At 48.4% G+C, this 27,314-nt stretch overlaps 6 protein-coding genes across 8 annotated transcripts; 3 read left to right on the forward strand and 3 right to left on the reverse strand.

Moving 5' to 3' along the window:
* The first annotated feature begins 77 nt into the window (after positions 1-77).
* On the forward strand, positions 78-1,350 carry LOC111065438 (protein-lysine N-methyltransferase EEF2KMT). The gene is made up of 3 exons (XM_022353620.2): positions 78-274; positions 352-1,123; positions 1,200-1,350. The coding sequence occupies exons 1-3, from the start codon at positions 203-205 to the stop codon at positions 1,304-1,306; spliced, it is 951 nt and encodes a 316-aa protein (XP_022209312.2). The 5' UTR covers positions 78-202; the 3' UTR covers positions 1,307-1,350.
* Positions 1,351-1,470: 120 nt separating this feature from the next.
* On the reverse strand, positions 1,471-3,508 carry LOC111065434. The gene is made up of 3 exons (XM_022353616.2): positions 3,074-3,508; positions 2,741-2,998; positions 1,471-2,679 (listed from the first exon to the last, which is right to left on the reverse strand). The coding sequence occupies exons 1-3, from the start codon at positions 3,132-3,134 to the stop codon at positions 1,556-1,558; spliced, it is 1,443 nt and encodes a 480-aa protein (XP_022209308.2). The 5' UTR covers positions 3,135-3,508; the 3' UTR covers positions 1,471-1,555.
* A 1,645-nt stretch (positions 3,509-5,153) lies between these two features.
* On the forward strand, positions 5,154-7,405 carry LOC111065436 (heparan sulfate glucosamine 3-O-sulfotransferase 6). The gene is made up of 3 exons (XM_022353618.2): positions 5,154-5,730; positions 5,815-6,305; positions 6,406-7,405. Exons 1-3 carry the CDS (start codon positions 5,584-5,586, stop codon positions 6,911-6,913), a joined length of 1,146 nt encoding a protein of 381 aa, XP_022209310.2. The 5' UTR covers positions 5,154-5,583; the 3' UTR covers positions 6,914-7,405.
* Positions 7,406-8,802: 1,397 nt separating this feature from the next.
* LOC111065431 (rapamycin-insensitive companion of mTOR) lies at positions 8,803-17,711 on the reverse strand. Its single transcript, XM_022353611.2, has 11 exons — positions 17,308-17,711; positions 15,698-15,908; positions 15,081-15,626; positions 14,860-15,013; positions 13,912-14,778; positions 13,604-13,780; positions 13,315-13,523; positions 12,455-13,246; positions 12,234-12,358; positions 10,445-12,165; positions 8,803-10,381 (listed from the first exon to the last, which is right to left on the reverse strand). Exons 1-11 carry the CDS (start codon positions 17,369-17,371, stop codon positions 9,227-9,229), a joined length of 6,021 nt encoding a protein of 2,006 aa, XP_022209303.2. The 5' UTR covers positions 17,372-17,711; the 3' UTR covers positions 8,803-9,226.
* Positions 17,712-18,768: 1,057 nt separating this feature from the next.
* Positions 18,769-27,309, forward strand: LOC111065279 (protein vav). 3 transcript variants are annotated; one of them, XM_022353382.2, is made up of 11 exons: positions 18,769-19,551; positions 19,647-19,828; positions 20,037-20,111; positions 20,578-21,264; positions 24,955-25,063; positions 25,169-25,336; positions 25,400-26,223; positions 26,300-26,677; positions 26,747-26,899; positions 26,965-27,136; positions 27,219-27,309. In XM_022353382.2, exons 1-11 carry the CDS (start codon positions 19,093-19,095, stop codon positions 27,273-27,275), a joined length of 3,264 nt encoding a protein of 1,087 aa, XP_022209074.2. In that variant the 5' UTR covers positions 18,769-19,092; the 3' UTR covers positions 27,276-27,309. The 3 variants fall into 3 exon arrangements, with proteins under 3 accessions (XP_022209074.2, XP_022209072.2, XP_022209073.1); XM_022353380.2 differs by lacking the exon at positions 24,955-25,063 and having other exon boundaries at positions 20,578-21,262; XM_022353381.2 differs by lacking the exon at positions 20,578-21,264 and having other exon boundaries at positions 18,771-19,551.
* On the reverse strand, positions 22,181-24,136 carry LOC111065280. Its single transcript, XM_022353383.2, has 4 exons — positions 24,010-24,136; positions 23,812-23,905; positions 22,916-23,629; positions 22,181-22,841 (listed from the first exon to the last, which is right to left on the reverse strand). The coding sequence occupies exons 1-4, from the start codon at positions 24,047-24,049 to the stop codon at positions 22,649-22,651; spliced, it is 1,041 nt and encodes a 346-aa protein (XP_022209075.2). The 5' UTR covers positions 24,050-24,136; the 3' UTR covers positions 22,181-22,648.
* Positions 27,310-27,314: the final 5 nt, after the last annotated feature.

Genomic DNA, 27,314 nt, shown 5'->3' on the forward strand with positions numbered 1-27,314 from the left:
CTTACTTTTGGCTTGTGAAGTACTTGTACTTAAGTAGGCTCAAATCAAACCGCATGCCATAGTAGGCTTAACATCGATAAGTCACTACATCGATAGCACATTTATCTAGCCGGTTTCACGTTGCCTGAAATTTAGCATTTATCTTTTTGAAACCTAAATTCCTCGCAGAAGAGATCATTAAGCAGAGAGTCAAGAGAGAAACATGACTGACAAGCTAAGCAAAATACAGCAGCAATTTTTGTGCTGTTATCCCATCAACAAAATTTCCTGGTCGGTATGTATTTAGCTGTCTGCACCAATGCCCACCACCACCTGTTGCATCTTTGACAACAAAATTGTATACACGCGCAGTCGGTGCAACTACCCATGGACTGGGATGAGCAAAAGGCACTAATTGCAGCCACCTGCGGCCATCCACTCAACAAGCGATATCCAGTGCGTGCCAGCTACCAGGAGGCATTCGTAAAGCGACTGATGCAGCTGCTTAAGGATCACGAGGAGCTGCACGACGACCTATTCAGCAGCCTCTGTTCGCAGAAAGGGGAACATCAATGCAAGGACTATGCCTACAAGCACTACCTACTACTGCAGCCAGATGCCCATATTACGCTGCGCGAGTCCATTAGCTTTGTGAACGAGGGCACCACCGGCCTCTGCACCTGGGAGGCTGCCCTGGCCCTGGCCGACTATCTCATGCAGCACAGCGATGTGGTGAAGGGCAAGAACATTGTGGAGCTGGGCGCTGGCACCGGTCTGATAGGAATACTGCTCAAACTGCCAGCCCTGGGCTTTGATGTTGGCCAAATCCTACTCACCGATGGCAGTGCCTCCTGTGTGCAGCTGATGCGCGAGAATGTGGCCTTGAATTTCCCAACAGCGCCCAAGGAAGCCATACCGCAGTGTGAACAGTTGCGCTGGGATGGGGTTAAAGACTTTCCCTGGCAGCAATATGCACAAACGGATCTCCTGCTCGCTGCGGATGTCATCTATGACGACTCGCAGTTCGATGCCCTTCTGGGTGCCCTCGATCATCTGTATGCGAGTCGTGGCAATTGCCTGGAAATGCTGTTGGCCAGCACAGTGCGCAATGTGGACACGCTGCACAAGTTCATGGAGCAGTTGGGTGAGTTTTTAAGCACCCTCTCTATCTATATGCACATTGTATATCCTATAGCTAATATGTAACATATCTTTTACAGCCATACACGAGTACAAGGTGACACCCTGTGCGAATGTCTCGGCCTGCGCGAGTCACTTTTGTCGCGATCACACCGCTGCCGTACAGATTATCTCCATTAAACGCTAGTTCTAGGTAGTAATAAAATATATAATATATAAACAACAGCACTTGGACACATAAAACAAATAGCAATTGTCTAAGAGCCTCTTCCCTCCCTCCGCTGAATTTGCCACAGCCTTGCTCTGTGGTTGCCTCAGAAAATATCTACGAAATTATGGGTTTGTTTTGTTTTGTTTTGTTTTGTCTTCGCATTGCATTACATTTAAATACTGAGTATAGAATGTGGAATAGAATAGAATGCTGATCGATCACACATCACTGACTGATTGTGGGTATGGTGCCGTCATTTAGCCATCGCACATTGAGCTGTTCGATTTGATGCTTCATGAAGATGATGCCATAGACCTCGTACTGGATGTCCAGCAGTTTGGTGCGATGTGTGCGTGGCACCTTCATGCCCACGACCAGGGCCAGCAGGGAGCTGATTATCATAAAAACGAATCCCTGGGCCATCAATGTGCTCTTGTCGGTGGCATAGAAATACGAATTCTTAGCATCGGCCACAAAATAATAGTACACAATGCTGGTGCAGATCAATTTGAGGACATACGACACGCAGATGACGCACTCTGTGAACCGCAGGTGGGTGACCTCCAGCAGGGCGATCTGCAGACTGGAATAGGACATGCCAAACAGGACGAGCAGTACCCAGAGGGACCATCTCGAATCGGTGACACTGCAGATGATCATGGCCAGGAGTGTGAAGAAAACCAGCGTCATCTGTGTGGCCACAAAGTTCACCTTCACCGAGATGAAGAACAGACAGATGAGCGTCAAGCAGCTGCCACCAAAAATCACCCAGAACATGGCATCGATGTCGGCCAGCTGGGTCAATCTGATGGATGGATTCAGGGCAAACCAGTAGATGAAATACACAAACAGCGCATACTGTACGGCCTCGGTGAAGAGGAGCAGCAGCATTACATTCCATTGCTGGTTTTTCGTCACATAGAAGAACTGCAGCCGCTTGATCACCTCCGAGCGCGGCTCAAAGATGCTGCCATTCCCGTTGGCGATCCTCAGATCGTTGTCCATGCTGTTCACCAGATCGACGGTGCCCACAAAGTGCAGCACCTTGATGCCCACCAGTATGGCCAGCGTGGCAGCGGCAATGCTCAGATAGGTGCCAGCAAAATTCACATAAATTCCATCGATCAGCTGCTCAGTGGTGGCCGTCTGTCCCGCAAATGCCTTTAGGTTTCGGCTGTAGGCGGATGCAATCAAGCTCACGGCCGTGGCAATGCCCAGCAGATAGCAGCTGCAGGAGGCGGACAACACGAGGGAACGGCTGCTCTTCGAGCTGATGGTATGCAGGAAGCTGTAGCCGGCAATGAAGGTCATACTGTGCGCCATGTACGAGATGTAGGCGCCCACATGGTCTGCAAGTTATTTATGGAGACAATTTTTGATAAGGATTTGCTCATGAGGATTTCCCCTTACCAAAGCCATCCGCAAAGTAAAAGCAACTGGCCACCAGATTGAAAACACCCGCGGCCAGCAGCAGCCACGCCTGCCAGTAGACAATGCACTTCTTCACGTACTTAATGGTCAGCATGGTGAGGGCCGTGACCAGGGCCCAGCACGCGCCCAAGATCAGGGGTCCATAGTTGATGAGGCCGGACTGCAGGTTGCGCTCGGCCACCAGCGAGCAGATCGTATAGCCAAAGATCAAGCCACACGGCAGGAAGCTCAAGCTAACTAAATGAAAATGTTTTATATAATCTTGGATGGCAGATCTAATTCCCTCTCACACTGGGGGCGATTCACACTCACCCACACAGCTGGGCGCGTATTTGAAGAACTTGAGCAGCAGTTTTCCCCAAAACTGCGTCATGTTTGACACGAACAATATCCAATCCAAAGTAGCCGGGCGATAGGCGAGAGAGGAGCTTAAAGCATTTTGGTCTGGACTGTAGAGATGACCACAATTATGGCCAAATAGACGCCGCCGCAAGTCCAAAGTGGCTATAAAGTGAACTGCGACGACGACGGCGACGACGATGGCAACGAGACAATGATAAGATAAGCCAATTGGCCGAGCGAGCAGCCGGTCTGATGGATGTACATATGTACGGTGGGGTGACTAATGCCGCATTGGAGTAGTAGAGTAGCCTTTTCGGCCATATAAACAGATAAGCCGCTTTGTAGCCACTAAATGGTCGATTCTCCATTCAGCTTGGCCTGCTATTTCCGGCCATGCATTTATATATACAGTGAACCCTGCATATGTTGCCCAGTTTATGGTCAAATTAGCATTGGCATTTAAATTAGCTTTTTGTCAATCAAATCAATAAAAATTGCCCGCAATTTCACAACATAACGGTGTCAAGTAGTGTCAATAAACGTGCGAAATTTTGATTCAAGGTGTATGAAGGTAGGGTAGGGTATCGTATCCTTTTCAGTAGGTTTTGCTGTAATCGGCTTTACGTATATATGGAAATGTAAATGTATATGGTATTCATTCACCTGATAGGTTTTAAAGCTAATCTGGCATACATAGCTAGTATTGATAATGAATTGCCTGCCGATAAAGCTTCGGAAAATTGATTATTTTCTATTGTAAGTATTGTATGTACCATATATGTATGTACATATGGTACATGGGAGAAGTTTGTTTACTTTAGAGTAGAGCGCGTGTCAGCGGGAGAGAGAGAGAGAGGGAGAGAGCGCTACGCTGCGGTCTTGAGAACAGGGTTAGATAACACTTGGAAGATTGCATTTGCATTCCCAAACATTTCTGTGCATCTATTTGCATATATGTATATATTGTGCTGCAATGTAAAAGCAAACTGAAGGAGTAATATGTATATAATCCTGGATATATGTACGATCATTCCGATCAATTGGGGGAATAAAAATACCAACAAGTACAGTACGGTCCAATTCTCCAGTAAGTCAGAGTATTGTAGCGATATTCAAACTCGGGCCCACTGCATGCAAATAATAATGGAAAATTTAAAAATGAAAAAAAACCAAGAGAACCCAAACCACTACCAAACATCGAAGAGGGACATGCGTATCTCTGCGTACACGCTATTGGCATACGCATTACCCAGACATATGATTCACAATGCAGAGATATCATCATGAAATATCTGAATACGTGTCAGAATGTCAGCTGCCAGGAGCAATATGCAATTCTTATTGGAATCATGAAAATGCACAATGAAAACCTTGGTTCGAGTATAATCGGGTATAACGTTAAGGACGTAATAGCCTACAACCGTGTACGTATGGTGTTAAAATCTTGAAATTTTCTTCTTCTTTACTCTCGTCCTATTGCAGAATGTGAGCAAGGCAGATTTAAAGGAACCTATACAGATTCCTTTCTGGGTCTTTCTGATCCTCTTCATTATAATGATCTTTATGTTTTATTGGTGTAAAATACTTCTTGGACTTATTCTCATTGCATTTGTCATCACCGTATATTGGCAGAATAAATAAATAAAAAAAATGCTTGCAAAGAACTGAAAGCATATCTCACCAAAAAAAAAAGAAAAAAAACCAGTGGCATGGGAAATTGGATCGCAACAAATTTTTACATCTACACGTAGGGTGTACACTCCACACAATTTTTCAGATTTTTGCGGTTTTAAGTAATATTTAAAGAAAAATATTTTTATCTGAAAGATTCATAAATTTTCTTTAATATTTCCTAAATTTTAAATATTTTTTAAAACTATTAAATGTCGAATATTTGGCAAAGAAAATGATTGCCAAAAGTATTCAACTCGTATTTGTGACGTCACAAGCTATGAAAGGAGAGCACGAAAAAAGCGCAATTGCAAGGACGAGCTCAAGAGAGAGAGTGACAGCTCTTTCTCCTCTCTCTCTCTCTCTCTCTCTCTCAGTGTCTGTGAGCATTTGTGTTTCTGCGCTTGTGCTCTGTGCCCGGGTACCGACCACCCCACCCACCTGCCCACACATTGCGGCTCGGCCGACGCTCCGATTATCCTTAAGGCTGGGGGGGTGGGCACCGCACCGCACCAATGTCTTGGCCCGGACTTATACCCGGCTTTCACTTCCGGAACTTTGCTGCCGACGACAACAACAAACCGACAGAGCGAGCGGCAGGCACACTGCACTTGCAATTGAGACGCTGAGAGAATCACAGCCACTGCCCCGCCACACGCCACACGCCACCCGCTGACACTGCAATTTGGGTTGGAGAGATGCTGTAGACATTGCGCTCCCCGCTCGGCTGGGCACCCGCTGGCCATGGTACGGTAGCTGCGCTGCGGACGAGAATCACTAGAGACGGGACGTGACGGGACGGCGGTGCCATGTTTGTGATGAGCATTTGGGGCACCAGCCTGAGCCTGAGTAGCCGCAGCCTGGCCATTGTCCTGGTGCTATGCTTGACGCTGTTGTACTTCTCCTACAGCTTCAATGCCTGCCTGCTGGCCAGCATCAGTCGCAGCCTTCAGCAGGTGAGAGTCCGTTCCCCTTCTTCCACGCTTCCTCTTCTTCGTCTGCTCACAACTCCTTCTCATCCATTGCCCGCCCACCCACAGAGCAACTTACGCAACCTGCTGTCACTGACGTCGACGCCCCGCAACGAAAGTAGCAGCCACAGCAGCAACGATTCCGCCACACCCGCTGCTGCTGCTGCTGCTCCATCGGCCAACAACACCAACACCAGCAGCAGCAGCAGCAGCAGCAGCAACATCAGCAATGTACCAGCCGCTGTGGGGATTGCCAGCAAGTATCAGTTGCTGCGGCAGCCAGGCCTGCGTCCGTCACGTCACCTGCCCGACACGCTCATCATTGGCGTGAAGAAGAGCGGAACGCGGGCACTGCTGGAGTTCATTCGCCTGCATCCGGATGTGCGGGCGGCCGGCTCCGAGGTGCACTTCTTCGATAGGCACTATCAGCGGGGCCTGCGCTGGTACCGCCACCACATGCCGTACACCATCGAGGGCCAGATCACCATGGAGAAGACGCCAAGCTATTTTGTGACCAAGGAGGTGCCCCAGCGGGTCTATCACATGAACACGGCTACCAAGTGAGTGGCCTTGGCCTTGGCCTTGGGCTTAGCCTCCTGCCGTATCTGTGGCGTTCGTTATCTAATCCTTCCTCTTCCCCTTCCCCACCCCTACCGATAGATTGCTGATTGTGGTGCGAGATCCGGTGACGCGTGCCATCTCCGACTACACGCAGGCGGCCAGCAAGAAGGCGGACATGAAGCGGTTCGAGCAGCTGGCCTTTGTCAATGGCAGCTACTCGGTGGTGGACACCAATTGGGGGCCCGTCAAGATTGGCGTGTACTCGCGATACCTGGAGCGTTGGCTCCTCTACTTTCCGCTCTCCCAGCTGCTCTTCATCAGCGGCGAGCGCCTGATCATGGATCCCGCCTACGAGATCGGACGCGTACAGGATTTTCTCGGCCTGAAGCGTGTGGTAACCGAGAAGCATTTTTACTTTAATGCCACCAAAGGCTTTCCGTGCCTGTTCAAGTCCGAGGCACGATCCACGCCCCACTGCCTGGGCAAGACGAAGGGCCGCAATCATCCGCATATCGATCCCAATGCCATCGATAGGCTGCGCGAATTCTACAGGCCATTTAACAATAAGTTTTATCAATTGACGGGCATTAATTTTGCCTGGGCATAGGAGGGGCTTCGGCTTCGACTTCGGGTTCCTGTTCCTATTCCACCCATCAAGGATCATTTGGATATAGTGGAGAGTAGAGGCAAAACTTGTTGTTGCCACATGTGTGGGGCAACGGACTGGACTGATATTGTTGATTGCATTTTTTGATACATATAAATTGTACTTATCTAGTATATACATATATATATACAAAAGCAACCACCATATACGGATATACATAGCTATTTAGATGATATATATATACACACACACACACACACACACACTCCAGACAGACAGACAGAAAGATCTCGCAGGAGCAGCGCAGAGATTATTGCTCAATTATTGGTAGCTTTATCAGGAGACGATTCAAATTCATCGATAAATGGTTCCTCTCTTCTAAAAAAAAACACAAACTCAAATCGCATTGAATCGGATATACCCATGCACACACTATATACTCGAACGTTCTATAGGTATACCCCTTAAAACATACTATATACTATATACATACATATACACATAGAGAAACGAATAGAGCTTACTATGAAATTCCTACAGAGTCTTCTCCACGCATACCCCAATGCCAGGACATGGTTCACACGAATATATATACCATATACCATATACCATAATATACAAATAGATTTTCAAGAGTTTCCTTCCATTGCATGCATGACTCCTCCTCCTCTTCACCTACAACAAATACCAAAAACAAAAAAAAAAACAAAAAAATTACCAAAAAGCTTAGCAAATTTCAATCAAAAGAAAAATCTACATTAAATAAATCAACATTCCAACAACTACTAGAAAAACTCAATTCAATTGAAAATCGAACAGGCCGCCGAGGCATAGCATATAGTTATTAAAACTATAGAGAAAGTCCAGCAATCTGCAAGCAAATCCATAATAAATTGGGTAATCTTCTCGGAGTTTTCAGATCTAAAATGTTGATTAACTTTCCTGCTTTTAAATCAAAATACAGTCTAACGAAGGACATGAGACAGTAAGCTGACGCCAGAGAGCTGTGGGCGAGAGTTGCAAAACCCGCCATAGCAAGCAATTATCTCCTTTGAGAGGCTTCATCTATGTCTGTATTATACTCTTTGATATTATCCAGATCAAACATCCCAATTTATTCTATTTATATGCGTTTGTAACTATAAAAATTCCACAATTCCCCTCTCTAAAGATGAAGTGCATATTTTCCCATTTCTGGATACGCCATCTAAATTCGAAGTGTTTTATATCGATCTATCTAAGCTCCTTTATCAATCGAAATCAGCGTGTGGCAGTATTTTTGAATTTGGGCGCAACGCAACAGCAAAAACAAAGCAGCCATGTTCCACGTCATGTCCACAATATGTCTGTGGTTTTTTTGGTTTTTTTTTTTTGTTTTTTTACCATTCTCAGAGATTCTCTTTCGAAGCCTTCGCTCTTGTGCAACTCGAGTTGCATGCACGAAAGTGCACACAGCTGATTAATGCACCGCTCCTTAGTGCATGAATCCAATATGTAAAAACCAATTGTCTTTTTTGTTGTTGTTGTATTTGTTTTTGTTTTAGAAATTTAATCATTTTTTAATTTGGTTTTAATTGTTTTGTGAACGTTTCACAATGTTTTGTATTTTGTTGTATGATAATTTCTTGGTTTGCATTTGGGTTCCTCCTCTCCGCTCCTCTCCTCTCCTCTCGTGCTGTGATGTGATTTTGGATCGAACGGAACGATCGATCCACATTCCTCTTGCTTCCTGCTCGCTCTTTACTTCTTCATCTATCTTTGTTGTTGCTTTTTAAGTACAATTGATTAATTAAATTGCGGTGGTTTGTGGTTGGTTTTTGTTTTGTTTTGTTTTGTTTTGCTTTAAGGTATTCATCGAGTTTTTGTTTGCATAATATTTGTGGTGTGTGTGTGTGTGTGTGTGTGTGTTCCTACATAATACATAATGTTTGAATTTGTTAGAAAATTATACGATATTTTTTGGGATTTTCTCCATGTGTGTGTGTGTGTGTTTGTGTGTGTGTAGTCTGTCTGTCGTGTCTACTTAAGGTCAAACAAGAATTTTAATAGAAATATTCATACCCTAGGATGCATTAATCGTAAATCGTAGATCGTAAATGACAGTAACTAAAACTAAAAGAAATTAACTTACGTTGCTACGTTAGGAGTGTTGGCCCTATGCTTTATGCTTATTGCCTATTTCCTAATTTCCTAATGCCTACAAGTTCCTCTTTGATTTGATATATTACAAACATCCGGATTTCGTCGTCTGGGATTGCCTTTTTGAGTCTCTTTTTTCTGGCTGCTGCTGCCTGCCTGCCTGACTGCCTCTCTCTAGGATGTGGCCCGCTTTGATGTCCATTTGACGCTGCCATTGCTGCCGCCTGCCGCCGCCGCCGCCGTTCCGGTTGCAGCTCCAGCTCCAACTCCAGTTCTGGCATCGCCGAGCACCGCCTCCGATTTGGAGGTCTGCAACCGCTTCTCGCAATACAGGCTGCCCACGGGCTTTGTCATGGATGCGGCCAGGCTCTTGGTCACCGTGGAGTAGTCCAGCGTGGCGGAGGAGGAGGAGCAGCCGGGTGCCACCAGCACGGGCGACACAACGCCAGCATCCGTATCCGCATCAGCATCAGCATCTACATCTGGCTCCGCATCGGCACTCATCTGACGCTTTAGCTGGGGCACTGGCGTCGGCGATGTCTTTGGTGGCGTTGTCCTGCTACGATCCTTGATGGGGAACTTGTTCTTGGTGCAGCTGAGGTCCAGCTCCAGCGTATAGAAGCGTCCGCGTGTATACTGGCGATTGTCGTTCCTTAGATTCGTTGCAGCCACACCGGCACTCCCTCCTCCAGGGGCTGTTCCGCACAGCTGGGGCGCCGGCTGCTGGCTGATCGTGCAGATGCTACTTCGATTGCTGTTCCCATGGCAGGGCAGGGCTGTGTGGGCGGTGGTCACGGAGCTGGCCTGGGTCCCAGCACCACTACCATCGCAGACATCCTCTCCAGGATCCTCTTCGTCTTTTTCTTTCCCGTCCTCATCTTCCTCCTCCTCCTCCTCCTCGTCGTCGTCTTCGCTGTCCCCCAGGGTGTCTTCGGTGTCGTCGTCGATGTGCAGCTGATTGTGTGCCATCATCTGGTGTTGGTCCGCCTGCTGGCCAGTGCCAGTGGCAGTGGCAGGTGACTTGGTGACCACCATACGCGGCGACTGATCCATCAGCAGATTCTCCCAGCTCGTCTCGTACACGCTGGCCAGCTGGGCCGCTGGCTTGGGCTTCATCTGGGTCTTGTGGGCCAGCAACATGGCCGATGGTGGCGTTGGCTCTGCCTTCTCCTCGGCGGGCAGTTTTCGGGTGCCAATTATCAGCTGCGGCTCCACATAGAACGCATCAAAGTTGAGGTCCAGGAAGAGCTCCTGCAGGAAACGGCGCGCACTCATCCGATAGCTGCTTCTGCCCAGCGTCTTGCACGACTCGGAATACAGGCAAATGTCCTGCAATAGAAAAAAAAGAGTTTTAGCCATACCCGAAGTTTGTTTTCTATGCGAAAATCCCACCTGAAAGGCATGCGGATGCTTCTGCTTGAGCTCCAGCAGGGCCATCTTCGATTGCTTGGCACTGACCGGATTGGCCAGACGCTGCACATTGTACAGTATGGAGGCCGTCAGCCTGTCCGGCAGGCTATCCTCGCTCAGCATGCTCTCCGGCGAATGGAAGCTAATGTCGGTGCCCAGCGGCAACCGGCCAGAGCCACCGCCACCGCCAACGCCAATGCTGCTGCTGCTCTTTTTGGCCAGCACTGGACCGGCCTGGATGCCAGCCGCCACCAGAGCCGCTGCTGCACTGCTATACAACTCACAGGGCGCCAAAGTCACACCACCACCACCTGCACCCGCACCCGCACCCGCACCGTTGCTCTGGCTACCAACGCTATCCTGACGCTGCTGTCGCGGCGATCGGGCACAATGGAGGCACTGGCTGCGCGCATGTTTGCCGCCCTGCTGCCACTGCCGTGGCTGGCGGCGACTCGCCGAGGAAACGTCCGAGAGCGATGATATAACCGAGGACTCGTCGCCGCCCTCGTTGTTCAGCGAATCGTTGAGGAACTGCAGCCGCTGCGTCAGCAACAGATTGATGCCCATGAGGTCCTGATCCTGGATGTCACGCGACACATACGTGCGACTGAGATTGCGCGTGGGGAACAGATCCAGCACATTCTTGGGCAGACAAATGCCCGCATAGCACGGCCCCTGCATATCGTTCTGCTGCAGAAATTTTGGGGCATTCAGCGTGGGCAGCAGCACGTTCAGCTCCCCCGTAGAGAGGCGTCGCCGCACCTTGCTCAGCCTGGGCTTTGGATAGCTCCAGTCCTGCTTGTGTATAAAGTCATGCAGCTCCGCCGCCGTCTCCAGCACGGGACGGCTGTGGGCGCGCAGCACCCTCAGCTGGGCATAGCCCTTCATGGCCATCGGACTGAGGGTGGTGTTAGCCGTCCCGCTCTGGCTGGTGGCCAGCGTATGGCGACGCATCAGCTCCTCGCTCTCCAGCAGATTGGACATACTGGGTATGGGACTCAGCGGGAATTGCTGCAATTCGCTCATATTGGCCGCCGCAGCGGCGGCAGCTGCGGCCGTTCGACCCGTTACCGATTCGCAGCTGCTCACGCCCGAGGTGTTTGAGTCCGTGCAGGAGTTGTACCGTATGCGGTGCTGGTGCTGCTGTTGCGTTTGGTAGGGCATGGGATACAGACCACCACCGCCAGTGACGCCTCCTACTCCTCCTCCTCCTCCTCCGCCGCCACCGCCACCGCCCAGCAGGCTAATCACATCTGTTGTCTTCGATTCGGAGAGCGATCGCTGGTGCTTGCCCTGACGCAGATTGCTGCCCTCCGGCAGGGTCTTTGACTTGGCCGCTGCTCCCACTCCCGCGCCCGCCCCCGCTCCGGGCAGCGTTCGATTCACATGCAACGCCAGGGCATGACCATCGTCCATGGTGGTTGTGGTGGCGGTTGAATTTGGATCTTGAATGTTGCCCCCGGCAGTGCCTGGCAGTGCCCCCGTGCCGATGCCTGCCATGGGCTCCGTCTGATCGATGAGCAGATTCCAGTAGTAGGAGCCTGTATAATAGGAGCCATCGATCTGATCCTCCAGCACTGTGAAGTTATAGGGCGGCGCATCCTCGTAGTAGTGCCGCACCGGCGTATACTGATTGGACATCCAATCCTCTGGCTGATGCACGGGCCACATGGTGTTCCTATCATGCCGCACACTCAACCAATCTGCATATAAGATACAATCAACGACCTGCACATCCATCACACATCTGCATCTGCAGCACAGCACTTACTCAGCTTAAAGAGTATATTGGCGCCCGCTTGGGTGCCCGCTATGAGGCCCAGGGCACTGAAACAGGTGGCCCTCACCGAATACACCTCGCATTTGGTCACCAAAACAATCAGCTTCTCATAGAGTCTGCAAAATGAACGAGAGAGTATCAATTAGCGTGAAGACAGTGAGAGTGAGAGACAGGGACAGGGACAGAGACAGGGACAGAGATTGAACCCTAACCTGGCATTTTGTTCCACAAAATATTCAATTCCATTCGCATGTGTTGAGGCATGGGAGAGTGCCCAGACGGCCGCTTTCAGTTCCAGACACTCGGCATCGTCCGTGCACTTGGCGCGTGTCAGTAGGTCGAGCAGCTGCGGCAGATCTCCGTATTTACTCAACGCCGTCATGCCCTGGCTGGTCTGCACCATTTGTCCATACAGATGGGGTGCAATGTTCGGCGGCACTGTCTGGGGCCGCTGGTTGCAGTTGCGTCGCGAATAGTAGCCATCCTCGTTGCGTATGTGCAGCGTGAGGCTGGAGTGGGTGTCCGCCTCGACCAGCAGCACATAACGCTTGTTGTAGCCATTGCGCCAGTATTTGATCTCATCCTCGATGCGGGCCAGACTGCTGTTGAGGCCGCGCGACAGCGAGTAGTAGCGTGACATTAGCAGGCGGCCGACGTCACCGCGCAGCGTTAGGTTCGGCCACAGGCTGACAATCTCCTCCAGATAGTACTTGTCATGGCAGGCCTCCTCCAGCACCTCCATGGCGGCCAGCACCACACTGCGATCGGCATCCTTCGTTTGGAGTATGATCAGTGGTATGCCCCACACCTCAAAGTGCGGCAGGCGGGCACGCAGCAGCACGGCCATAAACTGTGTGGCATACAGACGACCGCTGCGCGTCTTGGCCGAGGTCAGTGCCTTCTCCAGCACCTGCCGGGGCAGCTTCTCGAAGCTGTAATTGAGGCCGGAGACAATCAGCTTCACGTAGCACACATGATCCGTGACACGCACCAAAGTGATCAAGCTGCGGCGGGCAAAAGAGATACGTATACAGATAAGGGAATGAGTATTTGCCACTAAATAATTACTCACTACTCAAAGACAGTTGTATTCTTGAGCACTTCAATGCCTTTGCGTGTGCGGCACATGCGTCCAATGTATAGGAAATACTGCTGGCACATCGTATTGTTCATGTGCTGTGGACTGAACAGGCAATCGTGGGCACGATTCGATGTGGTGACAGCCAGCAAATGTTGGCTTATGTCCGAAAAGTAGTCCGTGATATAACGCATACATTCCAGCTGCAACAAAAAAGAGAACTTCAGCATGCTGAGCCCACAAATGGGTAGGGGTAGGGCTAGGGGTAGGGGGGTCTGGTCACCTGTCTGCTGCCCACAAGTACATCTATTAAATCGAGACCAGCACTCACAAACGCTGGCATGCTGTGGCCTGGCACCAGATCCTGATGCGAGAATCGATTATTGCTTGGCTTGTAAAAGTCCACCAAACGCTTGAGGAACTTGCCCAGCGTAAAGTCCAGCTTTCGAGTGCAATTTGACTGTGAAAATAAAGCAGAGAAAATATAACACAAATTTATGGTAAAAATTCAAAATTAATAAAAAATTAAAAAAAAAATATATATAAAAATGTGTATAAAAAAAAAAAAATTAATTGAATTTATTAATTTACTCTTAGGATTGTGGTGATGACATCCCAGTCCCAGAGATTCGCATCCGTTTGGGTTAGCACACGGGAGCCGGTGAGCAGGCGATTTAGGGCGCGAAAATTATCAAAAAGTGCCTGCGGCATGAATTTGCGTTTCAATCGAAAGCTGGAACGTAGGGAATTCGATGAGGATTGCGATTGCGACTCATCGCTGGAGGACACCGAATCGAGACGCTGACGATCGAGGGTGGCATGCAGCTGTCCCGATAGCGGCACTGAGGAGCCCGCTGCCGCAGCCGTATCCTGTAGCTGCAGGGCGGGGCCCTGCTGCTCCTGCACGTTGAGGTGTCGCCGAAATAGACGCGTCTGGATGAGGGCTCCGCCTTGGATAATACTGTCCAGAAATAGGCTGCACGATGCCGGCCTTTGGCGCAGCATTTTCTGATAGTTTTGCAGCGCCGCCACCGCCGCATTGGCCTGTTGATTGCCCTGCGTGGCATGACCAATGAGCGTGGGCAGGGCCGGACAGGTGCAGCAAATGTCCGGCGGCAGGTGTGTGTGCATCAGCTGTAGGATCTTGCCAATGAGGACGGTGGCGCGCACCGAAACGAACTGATCGCTGGCAACGGCCACCTCGACGAGCGCATTCAGCAGGCCCGTCTCCAGGAAGCAGTACAGCAGCAGGGCCAAATGCTGTTCGACGACATTCGGTGCCCGGGCAGCCAGACTGGGCAGTATCGAACGTCCCTCGGCGGAAACGAAGCCATTGCTGAGCAGCCACGAGTCCTGAAAGTCCGACGGATCCACTGCCTGCAGTGCCACCGCATAGTCATCCGTCCAGGCGGGTTGCGGCAGTGACAGCAGCTCGTACAGCAAATCCAATATTGCTTTCTAAACACATGGCCAGTGAGAGGAGAGAATTTCAATGTGAGAGAAGAACCAACAGGAGCAGCAGGAGGTGGGTGCACTCACTCTGACTTCAATCTGATTTAAATATAAAGCGTCGACTATTGCTTTTAGGCCTGAGGGTTTGCTTGGATCACAGAATTCGAGGGTGCCCGTCCAGCTGCGCAGCACGGAGAGCAATGCCAGCCGGCAGCTGGTGTAACGAAGTTCGCGTGCATCTCTGGAAAAAAAAAAGCACAAGGCAGCAATGAAGCTTGCACTTCGGTGAGATTCTTTCTCGCACTCACTTGTTCTTGTCCATGATGCCCAGTCTGTAGGTGAAGTCGCAGTAGGGCGCTGCTAGACAATCGAGGCGCACGCCGCACATGTTCCGCGTTTGCGGCCACTCGAGCAGGTAGAGCAGAACGCCGCAGAGGCTCTCTGCGATGCGGGGATTGTGGCACTCGAGTACATTGCGGGTTATGGAGGTGACGCCGCCGCATACGATGAGCAGGGCGGGATTGAGGACAGCAATTTCGGCCAGTGTGGCCAGACAGGCACGCAGCAGATTGTCGTTCTCCTCGATGCCACTGTCCGCCAGCGAGACGAGGCATCGCACCACCACCGGACTGATGTCCTCGGGGGCAATGGCCAGCATCTTGCGCACCAGCTTGAGCGCCTGCACCCGCTCATCGTCGTTCTTCAGCATCAGGTCAATGGAGCGACACAGCAAATGCTGCAGCTGGAGGGAGTTGAAGGCCTTTATGTCATTGGGCGTGCTCAAAGCATAGCGGATGGTGCGCAATGCCGCCGCCCTCACTTGGGTGAACGTGTGCACCAGCGATGCACTAAGGCTACAGGAAGAGAAGAGATCAGGATTCAGGATTAGATTGGAATATCCAATGGTTGGGATTCACTGTGTTACCAGTAGAGCAGCTCCTCCGTGCTAAAGCGCAGATTGCTGTGATGCGATCCCTTGCGGGCGGCCAGGCAGAGCGAGGCCAGGGCATTGAGCAGGAACAGGCGCTTAGTGTCACGGGTCTCCTCCCGGCAGAGCATCGAGTAGATGTCAAAGGCATTCTCCGCCGCCGATCGTGTGGGATCCAGACGATAGAAATCCTCCGGATCTTGTGAAACTGCAAAGGAAACAAATTATATATTGGAATTAAAGGGATATATATATATATATATTTTTGTTTTTAAATTAGTTTTAAGTTTAATTTGTGTTTCTATCTCTGTCTTTTCTTGCAGACACACAACACAACAAACGCACACGAAATGCATTGGAAAGCGAAGAAGATCGACGAGTGAAATTGATCCACGAGCGAAACTAATCAGCTCTGCTTTGGCGTCAACAGCGACGCTGGCTGCTGCGCCGCCGTGCACGTGAAATGACAGCCGAGACAGCGTCATAGCACAGTTACGCTGCTGGTGCTGCCTACTAGTAAATACCCTCCATTCAGAGAGTATGCCAGGCATACGTTTCAGGGAGAAAAGTAATTACCATCAAGCCATCAAGTATTTATGTTCCTGATCAGCAATACCGTTAGGTGTTTATTTCAATTATACTTGCAATGCAATTAAGAAAATATTACCCGTCATGGCATATTGATCTATCTGCTAGGGTATCAAAAGTTTCGGCACATCAGAAGCTCTAGCCGTCGTTGTCGTTACAGCTAACTGTACTTGTATGATGGATATGGTGAGAGAGAGAAAGAGAGACACGGCAAATAGAGTGGGGGGGACGGGGGACATAGTGCTGATGAATGGAAGAAACCGAGCATTTAATGCGTTCCGCTGCTGCTGCTGCTGGTGCTGCGTCATCGTTTGTATGGCTCTCTCTCTATGCTGCTGGCGACTGTCTCTATTAATAGACGGCCAACATGTAGCAAAAGAATTTGGTCAAATGGCAGCAACAACAACATTAACAATAACCAAAATAAAAATACATAAATATACTACTAGTATATGTGCAAGCGTGTATGTACCGTACCCCATACACAAAACGCAGGAAGGAGGTAACAACTTCTGGAAGAATGTGCAAGAGGCTTCGGCTTTGGCTGCTGCTGTGGCTGCTAATAAGAATGCTGTTCTTGTCAGTTCTGTTGAAATATGGTTACCGTTATGCGCAATTGACTTAACATTACCATTACCATGGGGGGCAACGGGGCTCTATGTTTGTGTGGGGGGGGATGGGATAGTAGGTGAGATTGTGCACCGACCACTGCATGTTATAGACAGAAGGTGGCCGACTTAACATCAATGCAAACAAATGTTAGAGGGGCTGGCATGCATCCACTATTTATTAAATAAGCACTAGGCCACAACCAAACCAACAACAAATCACCAAGGGAACAACAATATCAACAGCTGCTGCTGGTGCTTCTGCCTGCCTGGTTTGTTCAGTTCAGTTCAGATTTTACGCGCAGCAATCGCAAATTGATATCAAAATGTTATGGCATGCTACATACGTGCATTGGTCGTGCCTATGCTTGGGTTATGCTGAATGTTAAATGAACATTTTTGTTACATTACCTTTAATGCGTAATTGTAGTTTGCTTCTCTTGCCAAAACGCCAACTGGAATGTAGGGAGGCCATCGCAGGGCTCAGCGGATGGTGGGGCGGCAATGGCGGTATCGCCCGCTCACCGTATAGCACAGGTCCGGGGATAATAACAGGCACTAGTTTTTATATTGCTTTTTTAATTTCACTTGCTGTTTGGCTGCACAATTCACATTTTTTTTATTGGGCTGCTCGCCGCTTTTGCGGGAAGCCGAAGCGCTCCGGTGCTGGTTCCACGCGAACTCGGGGCGTAATTTCACTCGGCACAGTTTTTACACAAATGATTTAACTAAATAAAAAAAAAGCCTAGTTAAACTGGCATCTCAGCGCGAATCAGACCGTCCCGGATCCACCGTTCACCGCAGCTATATAATAAATAATATATTTTAATAAATTTATAAACTATTAGAGGTGTCAAACCATCGAGGGCACTATCGATAGTATCGATATTTTACTGCTAGTCTCTACTATCGACGGTTTTGCGACTATCATGATAGTATCGAGCTACAGTCGTTGCGCTTTTGATATGTTTGGATTGGCTGCTATAAAATACGAAGACAAATTTGTAAAAAAATTCGACAGGTGGCATCTAATTTTTACAATGGACAAGTTCCTAAAAGGTTTCAATGGTTTTTTAATAATTATTTCAGCCCGATACATTCACGATAGTATCGATTGTTTTTTCAAAACATTCGACGTTGATATTCTTCGATATTGATATTCCGTTTAATATTACCAGCTAGCTGGGATTTCTCAGCCCTAAACAAATAATTTTATCCGATAGATACATACATTTTTTAAGAGATTGGCAAGTTTTCAGAAGTCCTTTTTATTGGATTATGTACATATTAAGGTTCAAACAAAAACAACATAAAACGAATTTGTCGTCGTTTTGTGGCGTTGCCAGACTCGTGGCATTCATAGTTGCTGCGGGGTGCCACACCATGATATTTTGTGACCCGTTTCATTACCGGTTCGCTTTGAACTGATCTGGCAGCCCGAAAAACAAAAATCCGCAAAAAAGGAAGAAGAAGAATAAAAATGTTCCCAAAAAAGGAAGAAGAAGAAAAACCTCTGCGGAAAATTTTTCCGCAGTGTTTTTTGTGCGCTAAATACCCCCCTGGTCGACAATGGGTTACCGTTCTACTATATTGATTGAAATCGTATTCCATGATTTTGGTATTCAGTTCAATATTACCAGCTAGTTGGACCTCTCAGCCCCAAAAAAATAATTCTATCCGATAGATACAACAATCAGAATCAGAAATAAATGCAAGTTTTTAAATTTGATATGTTCTTATCGACGCATTTATCATATCGGATGTACAGTGCTGCCAGATCAATCAACCGATGCGCCTACAGCACTTTTTGCGATTAGCAGAGGCCTCAAAATGCGTTTAACAGTACCATGTTGATCGTACACAAACAAATTGGCCCCCATTCCTTGCAGCACCCCCCACACTCCTCCGGGCGTTTTTCCAGCGACAGTCAAAAGAGAAACACACACAAAAAATATAAAAAATTAACGCCAGCGCTCGAAAGAAAAGTGCAGTGAAAGAAAATCTGTGCCAGTCCATAGTGTACGCGTATCGTTGTTATCCGTCGTCTGTTCGTCGTTTTGTGTTTTTAATGTAGTTATGTGTGCAGCATCGGTCGCGCTGCATCTGTGTAATGTGTAATCTGTAATCTGTCCAGGAAAAACCACGGCCCACGGATACGGATGAGCCCAAATTATTTTTATTAACGCAACGAAATTTATGCGCGCGCCTGCCATTGCGACCCCCGCAATCAGGGCTCCCTCAGCAACAGAAGCAACAGCAACAACACACACACACACACACACACACGCAGAGACACATACGCCCAAGTCCGAGGTCAACTCCCACCCAATCTCCGCCTGCGTGCGCCCACAAAATCGGCCACCCCCAATATTGCAAATGGCCTCCAACAACAACAACAACATTAGCAGCAGCTTTGGCAACTCTCTGGGCGGCGGTATAGCCGCTGTCAATGCAGATCTGTGGCGCGAGTGCGTCGCCTGGCTGACGCGATGCAAAATCATACCGCCCGACCACAAGGCCGCTCTGCCCGACGCCGAGATTCGTATTCTGGCCATGACGCTGCGGGATGGCGTCCTCTTGTGCAATCTGGTCATCCATTTGGATCCGAGCAGCATGGATCCGCGCGAATTCAATCGCAAGCCACAAATGGCCCAGGTGGGACACCAAAATCCATAACAAGATCCTTCTACGCCTCCATCATCAATCATCATCATTATTATCGTGGTGTTACTTTTTTCTGTGTGTTCCAGTTTCTGTGCAGCAAGAACATCAAGCTCTTCCTGGATGTCTGTCACAATAATTTTGGTATACGCGATGCGGATCTGTTTGAGCCCACCATGCTCTACGATCTGACCAATTTCCATCGGGTGCTGATCACGCTCTCAAAGCTGTCGCAGTGTCGCAAGGTGCAGCAGCTCCATCCGGATCTAGTGTGAGTGTCGTTCGTGCCTGAAGAGTGCAGGTGTCAGCAGCAGCAGCACCACCAGAGATGGCATGGGGCGATAAGAGAATCAAAACTACTGCTTGCACTGCTTGATTTGATCTAATGCAAATGGATGCAGTGCAGTGCCCTCCATCCCTGGTTATGCTTGTATGGCATCCCAATTCGAGATTCTTCTGATCTGGATCTTCTTTTGCAGCGGCTTCAACCTTTTGCTGTCGCCCAGCGAACGCTCCCATTCGGATGAGGCCATCTACAAGGATCTACACTCCACGTAAGTTTTCTCTCTTGCTCTGTGAAACTGTGCACACATCCACACCCCCGTCTCTGCGCAGCATAGGCGGATATGCAATGTATTTTGCATTTCCGCTACCCCTTCCCCAGACAATCTCTCTACCCATTATGCGTCCACGTACAGAACGCCTAAGCCCTTGCGTCTGTCTCTGGCTGCTTATCAAAAACAACAACAACAAAAACGAAAGAAAAACTTGAATAAAATCCAAAACAATCCCATTGTCCCGTTGCTTTTATCTAACACGCATTCTCTCTCTCTCACTCTCCATCTCTGTCATTTCTGTAACTCTCTCACTCTCTCTTTCTCCCTCTAACACACTGCCTAACCTAACCAATCATTGATGCATGCGTGTAACCTGTTTGTGTGTGTGTGTGTGTGAGTTGCATTGCTTTTCCCAAAAACAAAAAAAAAAACAAAAATCTCTGCACTGCATTCCCGACGGCAGTGAAATGCGAAAAACCAACAGCATTGATGCGGCCGTTGTGCCAGCATCCGCGTCCGGCGCCGCCGCCGCCGCCAGGGAAGGATTCTACGAACGGTCTTTGAAGAGCGGCTCCGGGTCCGTTTCGGTGGAGGATGAGAACAGCGATATAACCATTGAGAATGGCATCGAGGATAACGACATCGATGACATGGACGACATCGGCGATGGGACCATGGACAATGACTCGGGCAGTGGCGGCAGTGGCAGTGGCAGCGGCAATGGCGGTGGCAATGGTTCCATGAAAACCCTCTCCTTTGATCTCTCGCTGGACGACACGGCCTCGCTGGAGGGCGTGCCGGTGGCCACAGTCGCCTCACCGCCGGAAACCCTTGCGCCCACACGCACCACCGCTGCCCTGCTGAGGGAGGCACCGAAGCCGAGCACCTCGGAGGCGGCTGCCGAGGCATTTGCATCGAATGCATCGTTCTGTGCATCGACACTGTCGCTATTGCATGCCTCCAACTCGTCGCTGTTCATCAACGAGAGCCAGTGGCTGCAGAAGGCCGCCGCCGCTGTCTACAATTATCGGTCATGCCCGTCGATTAGCTCCGAGGAGCATGAGTACTCGTACATCTATAGCGAGGACGATGAGAAGGTCTACGAGGATCTGTGCTATGTCACCTTCCAAACGAAGCCAAAACCAGAGGTGTGCCGTCTATCCATTACTAACTCTTTCACTGTAGTCCTCCATCCACCATTCCACATCCTTAACCCATTCCCCAGACCAACTGCTGTACCTCCCTTCCTCCTCCTCCCACCTCCTACCTGAAATCTTTTGAATATCTGTTTAATCTTAAGAGAACACTGCCACGAACACATCTCACACCCAACGACTATTATACCACCCACCCCACCCTTTGCACTTTATTTACTTTCTTTTGGCTTCTATTTATCTGTTTCTATATCCATTCCGTTACACCCCCACCTATGTATGTTCAGATATTTGACAACATTTGAAGGCCCCCATGCATCCAGCATATTGCTAAAATTTGTTTGGGTCCCTAGTCATCCGTCAAATGTGGATTTTTGATTGTGTATCGATCCGAAAGTACAGAGGGGAACCTACCCTGCCCGCCTGCCTGCCTGTTATTCCTTCTGCCGATAAGGCTTGTCCCACTATCTTTCATCTGCCTGATTGGTATTGGATTTTGCATTGGCTCCTGGCATTGTATTCCCCCCACACCCCCAATACAACAGATTATCGCCCTACAATATGTATAATTGATTGGAGGGAAATTGTTTACTCTTTTTTTTTCAAAAAGAAAATATATATATATATATATATAAATATCTATAAATAGATGCTTGAAATGTTCGTGGCCATATCAGACAGCCCCAACCATTATCCCCCAAAAACCATGTTGGGAGTGCAAATTTAGTGAACAGTTCTCTGTGGAAAGCGCCAACGATCATCCCTTAGCCAGTATTTATGTGCTTGCTCGACTCGAGACACACAAGCGAATTCCGCAAAAGAGAATGCCCGTGAATGGTACCAAAAGCGCTACACATTGATTGCAGCCCCTCAACCAGCCCATTGCTGCTTTAAATTGAAATGCCGTTTACGTTTTTGTTTTGACGCTTTTCATCTGCCGCAGTGTATTTTTGATTTGTTTAACAATTCGTTGCTATTTCCTACTTATGTTCGATGATGTTGTTTATTCAGCAGTCAGCGTTTGTATTTTCCTTTTCTTTCTTTTACTTTTGGGGTGGGAAGAAACTGAGACTTACTGTTTCTTCTTTTCCTATTAAATACTCTTAAATTTCGATAGTCTTTTACCTTTTTTTTTCATCTTTCTTTTACAAGTCTTTTGCACGCACTCCTATGCGAGGAGCTATTAGTTTGGTAGGAACTAACACAAACAAACAACAACAAAAAATGAAGTGAAGAAGGTATAACAAAAACGTGGACCCTGTTTTTTAGTGGTAGCTTCTTTGGCTCTGCCTTGGGCTCCTCTACTCTACTCTACTCTGCTTTCCATCCTTTCTTACTTATAGACTACCCGCCCTGTAACCTGCTGTTTTGATTTGAGTTCTAATCGGAGTCCTCGTCTGTGCTACTGCCACTGCTGCTCGATGGCTCCGAGTCAGGGTCAAATAATTTCCCCAGATCCGGCATCTCGCACTGAGCCTTTAAATTGCTGGCAAAGTGCTTCAAAATGACACTCACAGCCAGGCCCAAACCATTGAGACGCTTCTCCATGCGATGATCCAAGCGACGGCGATGTCTGTGTGGTCGGGCAGGGGGATACAAATTATTATTAATCAGTTGAGAGAGAAAGAGGCTGAGAGGCATACTCACTTGTAGTACTTATCCTTCTCGCTAAGTACCTTTCCAGACCCCCGACGCTTGCGAGATTTGCGAGCCTTCGGCTGAGCAGAGTTGTTGTCGTTTTCGTTTTGATTGTTCTCGGACGGGCCACTCTGCTCAGGCCAGACATATGGAGGATTCGGAATATCGTCCTCGTTTACTTCATCATTTTTCTCCGTCTTAATCTTATTTGGGCTTATGCAAACCTCCTTGACCCCGTCAACCTTCTCCTTGTCGTTCTGTTCCTTTGGGTGCATCTTTTTCGATGTCCGTGGATCGACTTCCAGCAGCTTTTTCGATGCATTAGTGGGATAAGCTTCAGGTGCTATGATCTCCAGGCCATCGTCGTCCGATGAATTTTCAGCATTATTCTCAGCTGTTGACTGGGCCTTTGCCACAACTTTGGCGGCGTCAGGACAACGCAATATCGGCGAATATGGGGGGCTAGTTGCAGTCACATGTGCCGCCCGCACATTCGGATTCGGTTCCTTTTGCGCATACGAATGATGGTCATTCTTCTTGATCATGAATCTGTGTATCTCGCCAAAGAATTCCCACTTCTCGTTGAGTGATTTGACCACCAGATCGTTGATGGGCGAAGTGATGCCCTCCTTCTCAGTGCGATAGTCAAAGACTAGGGCTTGCCATTGCTGTCGCAGGGCATGCTCGCTAAAATCACCAATCTGGGCCATTTCCTTAAACGTTCTGCAAAAAGGTAGAGTTATATTTGTCGTTAAGAGCTTATTTCGTACATCCCATGCACCCGTCTTCTATGTAGCTTTTTTCTGCCCCACCTGTCCACAGCTTATTTTGTACACTGCAAAAAGTACCCCCCACCCCCGCACTGGGCCACACAATATATGTAAATAGCCCAAAAGAAAACTTACTTCCATGGCCGATCGCCCCTTAGCGAGGGTTTATTGAACAAATAATCAGCATTAATGCGCTTCTTCACGAGGCTGCGCTTTTGCTCAATGGTCCCTACAAACGTGCCAGAGAATAAATAAAAGAATTTACTTGCATTAGAATCGCGTTGGTCGGGGGCGTGGAGGAACACGTATGTCTGTTTGCCCTTTGCAACTTACATATTTTCAAACCACTTTTGGCGTATGTATGATGCTCCATTTGCGTTTATTTTTATTACACAGAATCAAAAGAGATTTTGTGATTTTCTTAAACGCACACAGAGGTGTCAAACCATCGAGGGCACTATCGATAGTATCGATATTTTACTGCTAGCCTCTACTATCGACGGTTTTGCGACTATCATGATAGTATCGAGCTGCAGTCGTTGCGCTTTTGATATGTTTGGATTGGCTGCTATAAAATACGAAGACCCATTTGTAAACAAATCGACAGGTGGCATCTAATTTTTACAATGGACAAGTTCCTAAAAGGTTTCAATGGTTTTTTAATAATTATTTGAGCCCGATACTATCACGATAGTATCGATTGTTTTTTTTTTCAAAACATTCAAAACTATCGATGGCTCAACTTCCAATCGTTTGACAGCTCCACCAGCAAAAATTAACAAAAAAAATTCTATCACACAGATGTTCTAGTAGTGTGACCGCGCACATAAAATATACCGCTTGAACCTCGAAATATAGCTTGTCACTACAAAATATACCGTAAATATACTAACGGACACGACAAGATGCGTTAATATTGCTCGAATTTGATATTCGGTTGAATATTACTAGCTAGTTAGCCCTGTCAGCCCTAAGAAAATAATTTTGTCCAATTTTTAGAACTCCTTTTTATGGGATTGTTTACATAATAAGGTTCAAACAAGACTGGCGTCCAAAGCATCAAACAATAGTAACATATCGGATGTTGGCGGCTTGTTGCTGAGCCCTGGCGCTGTCAGGCGCTAGCGATTAACGGCGGGCCAAAATGATCGAATTCAAACGTTTCAATTCCCGATTATACTTTTTTTGTTTTTTGGTTAAAAATGTTGTCCTATGTTTTTGTTTTGATATGATATAATTTGGTATTATTTGAATTTTGTTTTTCGTATATTCATTTAGTACCACCGACAATATTGCATGCAATGGAACCGGTTACGATCACACCAACACAAAAGAGGAGGAGGTCTACCAAGACTTGTGCGCCCTGCACAGGACGAGTAGAAGCCAGGTAGAAACTGCTGCAGATGTTTCTATTGTGCATGAGACGCCGCTGTAAAAACATTCAGCTGATCAGCCAAAACTAATGTCTCTGCTTTTGTGCGTCCCCCTTTAGACAGCCTCATCGACGAGCTTCGAGCAGCGCGACTACGTGATACGGGAGCTAATCGACACAGAGTCCAACTATTTGGATGTTCTCAATGCCCTTAAGCTGAAGTTTATGGGTCCGCTGGAACGGCACCTCAACCAGGACGAGCTGCGGCTAATATTTCCACGAATCAGGGTGAGTGTATGCCACCGTCAGGATTCAGTTCTTTTCGTTTCTATAACTGAATGCCTTGTCCAGGAGCTGGCTGACATACACACGCGCTTCCTGCGGGAACTGCGGGAAGCCCTGTCGCCCACCACCAAGCTGAGAATGGCCCAGGTATTCATGGATTTTCGTGAGCCATTCCTCATCTATGGCGAGTACTGCAGCTGCCTGCTGGGCGCCATTGACTATCTGGCGGATGTGTGCAAGAAGAATCAGATCATCGATCAGCTGGTGCAGAAATGCGAACGCGAATACAATGTGGGAAAGCTGCAGTTGCGCGACATTTTGTCGGTGCCCATGCAGCGCATTCTCAAGTACCATCTGCTGCTGGACAAGCTCGTAAAGGAGACGGCACCGCAGCATGAGGATTACCGCTCGCTGGAGCGGGCCAAGGAGGCCATGATCGATGTGTCGCAGTATATCAATGAGGTGAAACGCGACTCGGACCATCTGGTCATCATACAGAAGGTGAAGGACAGCATATTCGATCTACATCTGCTGCAGAATGGCAATGATCTGCTGCAGTATGGCCGCCTCCTACTCGACGGGGAGCTGCACATCAAGGCGCACGAGGATCAGAAGACCAAGCTGCGGTATGCGTTTGTCTTTGACAAGATACTCATTATGGTGAAGTCGCTGCACATCAAGACGGGCGACATGCAGTACACATATCGCGACTCGCATAACCTGGCCGACTACCGTGTCGAGCAGAGCCACTCGCGACGCACTCTCGGCCGGGATACGCGCTTCAAGTATCAGCTACTGTTGGCCCGCAAATCGGGCAAGACGGCCTTCACGCTGTATCTCAAGTCGGAGCATGAGCGGGACAAGTGGCGCAAGGCACTCACCGAGGCAATGTGAGTGAGAATATGCACCCGCCACCACCACAGCCACCACCATATCACAATTGATATGTGCATAATTTTCTTTTAGGGAGAGCCTGGATCCGCCTGGCTGCCGCAATACGGATCACAAAATGGAAATCTTTACATTCGATACACCAACATCATGTCGGCACTGCTCCAAGTTTCTAAAGGGACGCATCCATCAGGGCTATCGCTGCAAGGTGTGCCTCATAGCCGTGCACAAGGGCTGCATCTCGTCGACGGGTCGCTGCAAGCAGAATCCCATTACCCAGCCGCCGCCCGTCTGCGATCGTCAGCTAACGGAGTTCAATTGGTTTGTGGGCAACATGGATCGCGAGACGGCGGCCAATCGTTTGGAGAATCGACGCATTGGCACATATTTGCTGCGCGTACGCCCGCAGGGACCATCGACGGCCCATGAGACGATGTATGCCCTGAGCTTAAAGTGAGTGTGGAATGTGGAATGGTAGATTGATTCGAATTGCATGTAAATATAATTAATAACGCTCCGCAGAACCGATGATCATGTGATTAAGCATATGAAAATCAATCAGGAAATTGGCACAGAGGGCATGCTCTATTGCCTGTCGGCACGCAGGCATTTCAAGACGATTGTCGAGCTGGTTTCCTACTACGAAAGGAACGATCTAGGCGAGAATTTTGCAGGGTAAGCAGCGAAGTCACCCATTCTGACTGTGGCTTATTTTGTGATCATTTTTGTTGTTGTTGCAGCTTAAATACATTGCTGCAGTGGCCATATCGTGAGGTAATAGCCACTGCCCTGTACGATTACGAACCGAAGCCGGGTAGCAATCAACTGCAGCTGCGCACCGATTGCCAGATATTGGTTATAGGCAAGGATGGCGACAGCAAGGGCTGGTGGCGTGGCAAGATTGGTGATACAGTGCGTGTCGATAAGCTATAATTGTCTTTTTCAACCTTACGATAAATATTTTAACTTGAATTGTTTTTGTTTTTTATTACAGGTTGGCTACTTTCCCAAGGAGTACGTGCAGGAGCATTCGCCCAATGACGAGCTTTGATATTATAATTCGCTTATCTATTTTGGTACACCCAAGGCC

Source organism: Drosophila obscura, unplaced genomic scaffold, assembly GCF_018151105.1.
Source record: "Drosophila obscura isolate BZ-5 IFL unplaced genomic scaffold, ASM1815110v1 contig_73, whole genome shotgun sequence".
Taxonomy (NCBI): domain Eukaryota; kingdom Metazoa; phylum Arthropoda; class Insecta; order Diptera; family Drosophilidae; genus Drosophila; species Drosophila obscura.